Source organism: Petaurus breviceps, unplaced genomic scaffold, assembly GCF_028583685.1.
Source record: "Petaurus breviceps papuanus isolate PSGF00001 unplaced genomic scaffold, PetGlider_PUasm1.0 90865, whole genome shotgun sequence".
Lineage (NCBI taxonomy): Eukaryota > Metazoa > Chordata > Mammalia > Diprotodontia > Petauridae > Petaurus > Petaurus breviceps.
Genome location: NW_027187367.1, coordinates 10,307,718 through 10,314,640, shown reverse-complemented (window position 1 = coordinate 10,314,640; position 6,923 = coordinate 10,307,718). Strand labels below are relative to the sequence as shown.

The 6,923-nt window shown below is 44.3% G+C and overlaps 1 protein-coding gene across 2 annotated transcripts; it reads left to right on the top strand.

Annotated features, from left to right (window-relative positions):
• The first annotated feature begins 1,765 nt into the window (after nt 1-1,765).
• Nucleotides 1,766-6,502, top strand: CLPS (colipase). Of its 2 annotated transcripts, XM_069073713.1 has the most exons (3): nt 1,766-1,849; nt 4,135-4,257; nt 6,371-6,502. In XM_069073713.1, the coding sequence occupies exons 1-3, from the start codon at nt 1,766-1,768 to the stop codon at nt 6,500-6,502; spliced, it is 339 nt and encodes a 112-aa protein (XP_068929814.1). The 2 variants fall into 2 exon arrangements, with proteins under 2 accessions (XP_068929814.1, XP_068929815.1); XM_069073714.1 differs by lacking the exon at nt 4,135-4,257.
• The last annotated feature ends 421 nt before the right edge of the window (nt 6,503-6,923 follow it).

The window sequence follows — 6,923 nt, the reverse complement described above, 5'->3', positions numbered from 1 at the left end:
AATACATGTACCCCCTATATCGAAGGTGTTTTGCCAAATGTTAGACTCATCAGGGACTCAGACACCTGGACCCATCCTGACCACCCTTCCCTACCATTCTAAGTGGAACCAAAAGGATTTAGTTCCCTGGAGAAATGCCCATAGGGACTGTAATTCCTTCCATTAAAATCCCACTTCTGGGTTAAGGCTTGGTCTCCAGGAGGCCCAAATGAAACTGTGACTGTTTCTTGAGAGTGGGTTACCTAATGACCCATTAACACCTTGGCAGGATTTGGTTGATGAGATTAACTAGCTGTCTGCCCACAAGACTGAAGGGCCCTGAGTGCCCAGGAAGGAGGACTGGAAATCTCTGATGGTGGCGTGGGGAAGGGGAGAACCACCATTTAGGCACTTGAGGCCTAAGTCATACCCAAAGAACTGAGGGACCCTGGAAACCAGGGATGAAGGAGGACTCGTGGGCTCATAGATTTGGACCCAGAAAGGATCTCAGCCGCCATCTTGGCTAAGCCCCTCATTTTACAGAGAAGGAAACTTCCAATTCCAAAATACTTTGTCAGCCAATAAACACTGATTTATTACAATTTGCTATTTATTTATCACTACTATTACTATGTGCCAGGTACTATGTAAAGAAGTATATAAAGTACTATACAAAGAAAGACAAAAACACAGTCTCTGTCCTCTAGGAGTTCACATTCCAGTGGCAGAGATAACGTGAAAAAGCTATTTATAAAATGGAGAGTTATGATCTCTACAGAGTAGATAGTGTCATCTCAGAGGGAAGGCACGAGCATTTAGTTTGGGGGAAGGGAGAGTTGGGGAAAAGAAATGAAAGAAGGCCTCTTACAGGAGATAATAATAAAAATAATAATAACTAACTTTTAGATAGTCTTTATCTAGGGGCGGCTAGGTGTCCCAGTGAATAGAGCACCAGCCCTGGAGTTAGGAAGACCCGAGTTCAAATCCAGCCTCAGACACTTGACACACTCACTAGCCATGTGACTTTGGGCAAGTCACTTAACCCCAATTGCCCTCCAAAAAGCAAAAAAATATATATATTTATAAATTCCTTTACCTATGTTACTTATCTGAATATCCCTATGAAAGGATGGCCCCTAAGGCAAGAGGAGCTCTCCACCTGGTTCTGAACAGTATGTGAATTCCCTCATGGTCTTAGGAGTCATATAAATGCAACCCCTACATTTTATAGAAGCATCTCTGTTTGTTATCTCTATTGTCACCTCTGTTTTACAGATGAGGAAACTGAGGCTAGCAAAGGGTAAGAGACTTGCCCATAGTAACTGTTTGAGGTAGGACTTGAACTCAGGTCTTCTCAACTCCAAATCTATCCACTGTGGGGTCTAACTGTGTTCCTGGAATGGGAGATATCTATGGCTCTAAAACTCTTGGTCTACTTCAGAGCTTAAGCTAAGCCCTTCTAGGGGGCCATACTCTGGGTTACGAGGTTGGACATCATCTCAAGGACACTTGGGAGATGGGGGGAGAGGGGGCGGGAGAGACAGTGTCAGAAGATCCACAGGCTGACTGGGAAGCTGCCATATGGTTCCACCGGCAATGGGAATTCCTGGCCTGGCCTATAGTGCACCTGCATGCCAGAAGATAAGAGGCACCATGGGATTGGGAGAGGCTGATCACGAGGGAAGGAGGAACGGGATTTATCAGAACCACAGGGTCACTGCAGGCCCAGTCTCCTGACTCTCAGACTCCACTGATCCTGCTGTGTTCCCTAGCACCACCGCTTACCATGCAGAAGGTTCTTATCCTGTTGCTGATCTCCCTGGCTGTAGCCTATGCTGCCCCTGACCCTCGGGGCCTGGTCATCAACCTGGTAAGAGAAACTTTCCTGCATCTTCTGAGTCCCAAAAGGTAGATTTCCTTTCTAAGCCTAAGCCTGGGTTACTAAGCTCCCTCACCAAATCTTCTTCAAAGCTTCTCATCTCTGTGCGGAGCTGGCTGGTCCTCAGCAGAACTATGACTAATAGCAGTAGTAGAACCAAAGTGCTAGGAAAAAAGGCTCTTGGAGATACCGTCATCCAAGACCCTCACTGAGGAAAGTGAGGACCAGAGAAGAGGAGATAACGTGTCCAAGATCATATAATCCATCAGGGCTAGAGCTCAGGGCACTTCCTTCCACGTACCTTCAACCACAATGCCACAATACCTTATCAGGCTTCTACACTGTAGCCTGTGGTTTTGCCAAGTTGGCTACATTATATCCCATGGATATAGCAAGCATTTACACTGCTTCGTGCTGTCTACCCTGCACCATGATGCTGTACCAAACACGTGTCCTGCTGTACGCAGCTTTACCAAGAATCAACATTGGGCTAATTTGCCTTGGTGAGTGCTTACCCAAATCCCACTGATTTACTATATATCTAAGCTGTCCCAGAGTACCTTATCCAGCTAACTCACCAGGTGGGATTCTCCTCCAGACAAACTTCAGTTTCTAGCACTCTACTCTTCCCTCAGCTGCCCAGGGAGTATCCATGACCCCAAACTGGGCTACCCTGAGGCAGGGCCCCATGCTTCAGATTTTTATCCCTCCTTTCTCCCCAACAAAACTTAGCCTTCTTTATACCCCTGCTCTTCTCTTTCCAAAGTACACGTTAGCTGATAAATTGATAGGTCAGCGTATGAAGGGGTCCTAATGGGTTAATGAGTTACCCCATCCTTAAGCCAGTCAAAAGGCATAGTTGTTGGGGAAGCTAGGTGGTGCAGTGAATAGAGCACTGGCCCTGGACTCAGGAGGACCCAAGTTCAAATCCATCCTGAGACATTTGACACAACTAGCTGTGTCACCTTGGTCAAGTCACTTAACCCCAACTGCCTTGCCTTTCCCCCCTCCAAAAAACAAAACAAAAATATGCACAGCTCTTCAGAAGGTCATTAAAGAGCTAATATGGCATTTGTCTGGGAGTTGGGAAATGGGTTCATTTTATATACCTCATAGGCAGCCACAAATCTTGCCTATGGGTAAGCCAACTATAACCTTCAGATTCCACCTAAGGGAGCCTAAAGTACTAAAGAGTACAGAATAACTGACCCACATATAACAGAAATGGACCAGGGTGCCTGCCGAGATGGGCAGAATATTGAACCAAGACCTGACCTCCCGAGTTTCTAATCTTGATGACCTTTATGGCATATAAATGATCCAGACCTAGAGGGGAAAGGGGAAGTGAAGCAAGGGAAGGAATTAGGTCTCCATCATTGCAGTTTGGGCACATTTTCTGAGGACAGGCAATCCAAAGGAGAAGAGAATTATTAAGTCATAGCCTCTATACCTGGAAGAAGCTTTAAAGAACATGGAAATAGGAGTGTGTCGGAGGCAGCTCTAACCAGCTTATGAGAGCCAATTGTTAAATTTTCAGAGTGAGCATTTAGACCCTGGAAATCAGCAAATGCTACAAATCAAAACTGGAATTATTGTTTTGCTGATTGTCTAGAGTTAAGAAAAACATCTCTTTTTTAAAAAGTTTTTTATCTATTTATTTTTAATATTAATGTTTAAAAATTTTTTATTTCCAGATTCTTCTTTCCCTCCAACCCCTTCCCCTCCCATTGAGAAGGCAAGCAGTAATGATACCCATACATGTGCAGTGATGCAGAACATCAGACTGTACTCAGAATTCATCAGTTCTCTATACAGAGGTGGATTACTTTTTTCATCATAGGTCTTTTACAATTGTCTTGGATCATTGATCAGAGTGGCTAAGACTTGAGGAAATCAATAATTCAAATAGGATTCAAAAGTGTGTGTGTGTGTGTCTGTCTGTGTATCTGTGTGTGTGCATAATTACTTTTTTTCCAAGGAGATCCTGATTATTAATTTACCAACACACTCTTTCCTACATCTAGTCTAGGGGTGGGGAAACTGCAGCCTCAAGGCCACATGTAGCCTTCTAGGTCCTCAAGTGCAGCCGTTTGACTGAATCCAAACTTCACAGAATAAATCCCCTTATAAAAGGACTTGAACTCAGTCAAAAGGCTGCACCCAAGGACCTAGAAGGCCACTTGTGGCCTTGAGGCTGCAGTTCCCCACCCCTGATCTAGTCCCTTGGGGACTTTCACCAGATTGACTGGCGCTGGGGGTTCTATGCTTTATCACAGGAAAATGGGGAGCTGTGCTTGAATAGTATGCAGTGTAAGAGCAAGTGCTGCCACCGGGATAGTGGCCTGAGCTTGGCCCGCTGTGCTGTGAAAGCGCCTGAGAACAGTGAATGTTCTTCCAGAGTGAGTAGCCAACGAGGATGCTTGGGGCAAGGGTGGAAAAAAGGAAGAAAATAGTAGAGGGGTGTGGGGGTGAGGAGTGGGGCTGGAACTGGGGCCACCAAATGGGAGGGTTCTTCCTCAAGAAGGAGAATCATCTGGTCCTACCTTATGGCTTAAAAGAGGAAGACACAAAAATAGAGAAATGGATAGATAGATAGATAGATAGATAGATAGATAGATAGATAGATAGACAGACAGACAGACAGACAGACAGAAGAGCAAGAAACAGGGTTAGAGAGGAGAAATTACTTACCCAGGGTCATGTAGTTAATTGACAGAATCAGGACTGGAACTCAGGTCTCCTAACTTCCTAACTGTTTTTGCTGCTATTGGCATTTTTGCTATACCTGTTCTGAACAGCCTCATTGAATAATCAGAAATCTAGGACCAGAAGTGACCTCAGTGGCTATTGAGTTCATCTTCTTCGATTTAGGGAGGACTCCCTTCCCCACCCCCTCCTCTCCTCCCATTCAGAACCAACAAGAATCACAGGGTCATATATTTGAAGTGGGGAGGCTTAAGGATCATCCAATTCAATCTCTACCTTTTGCACATGGGGAAAGTAAAGCCCAGAGAAGTTAAGTGATGAGAAAAATGAGGGACAAGGAAGTTACTGACTTGCCTGGGGTCACACAAGAGATGGGGGGATTGGACAGAGCAATAGACTTTGAATCAGGAAGACCCAAGTTTGGATCCTGCTTCAGACACAGGTGACTACCTCTGTGACCCTAGATAGAAGTCATCTTGTCTCCCTGAGCCTCAGTGTCCTCACCTGTAAAATGGGGAATTTAGACTCAATGACCTCCAACATCCCTTCCAGATCTAAATCCATGACCCTATGACTATCACAAGCATATTAGAATCAGGTTTAGAGCTATAAGGGACCTTGGAGATTATTTAGTCTAACAATAAAGCCTTGAGAGGGGAAAATAACTTATCCAAGGTCATATAGGTAGGAAGCGGCAAAGCTAGGATTAGAACCCAGGTCTTTGAACTCTAAATTTAATATTTCTTCCATTACATCACACTGACCCCTTTGGACAGGGCCCCTAGTGACAGAGATAGAAATAGGTCGAAAATTCCTTGACTCCTAATCTGGTGACCTTGGCACTGCACTTCTGATAATTGTTATTCATTTGGTTTTTAGTCATGTCAGACTCTCCATGACCCCATTTGGGATTTTCTTGCCAAAGATATTGCAGTGGTTTGCCTTTTCCTTCTCCAGCTCATTTTATAGAGGAGGAAACTGAGATAAACAGGGTTAAGTGATTTGCCCAGGGACAAACAGCTAGTAAGTGTCTGAGGCCGGATTTGAACTCAAGAAGAAGAGTCTTTCTGACTCCAGGCCCTACTCTTAAAGATTAGAGATTATCACCCAGGGCATCCAAGATACTGTCTCCAGTTATGTAAGTGGAAAAACAATGTTGTATAGTGGAGAAATCATTGGTTTTGGGGTCAGAAGGCATGAGATCAAATTCTTCCTCTGTCATTTCCTTTCTGTGTGATCTTGGTCAAATTTACTTACCTTCTCTAGGCCTCAGTTTCCTCATCTGTAAAAATGAAGGGATCTCTGAAGCCTTCCAACTGTTAACTTATGATCTTGTGTTTTACTGGTTCTAAATGAGATGAAAGGGGGAGGAGGGGGTCAGGAACCCTATCTAGAGACAGCTAGAGATACCTTGAGATGTTTCCCCACCCTACTTCTCTCATTAGGGACCAGCAGTTCACAGGATTAAGGCTATGAGGGATTAATGATTATTTAATCCAACCTACTTGTTTTATAGATAAGGAAACAGAAGCCAAGATCAGGGACATGACATATCCAAGGTCTCACAGTCAAAAACAGGATCTCTAACTCCAAATATGTTGCTATCTTCCCTATACCACATGCTATCAAAAGTTGAGACAGAATAGGACTTTTTTGGGGGGAGGGGAGCTTCCCATGGATTTTACCTCCCCTCTACAGCCCCCATGTCAGAGAGTGGGGAGCAGCAGCCTCGATCCAGGGGAAGTGCTTAGGACAGTGACTGAACCAGATGGGTTCAGTGATGTAAGAACTCTTGTGTCTCCCCAGTCTCTCTATGGAGTTTACTACAAATGTCCCTGTGAGAGGGGACTGAGCTGTGAAGGCGACAAGAGCATTGTGGGCTCCATCACTAATACCAACTTTGGTGTCTGCCTCGACGTTGGACGTTCAAAGGAGTGAAATCTTTCTCCACCTTAGCCTACCTTTCTCCACCAACCCAAAAGACTCTCTGTCAATTAAAGCTCATCCAACAAACCCTTCCTGAGCTAAGTTTGTGCGTTCTTGAAATTAATTCATCCATCTCTACACAGAGTAGTGATAAGGGTGGGATAGATCAGACAAGAGGGGACAAGGTTCTGAGATGGCAAGTGGAAGAGGTGGGACTGGGTGGGGGTCTAGGGAAAGGGAAAAAAATAAGACAATAAATATTACCAGAGCTGGAAGGTAATTCAGATGTTATCTAATCCAAGGGTCCTTAAAATGCACATGGGAGAGACCTCTATGACCTCAGATAAGAAAAAAATCTTACATCTTTATTTTTACTTACCTCTAACTAAAAATTGGCATTTCCTTTTTTTTTCTTTTTCAAAATCTTAATTTA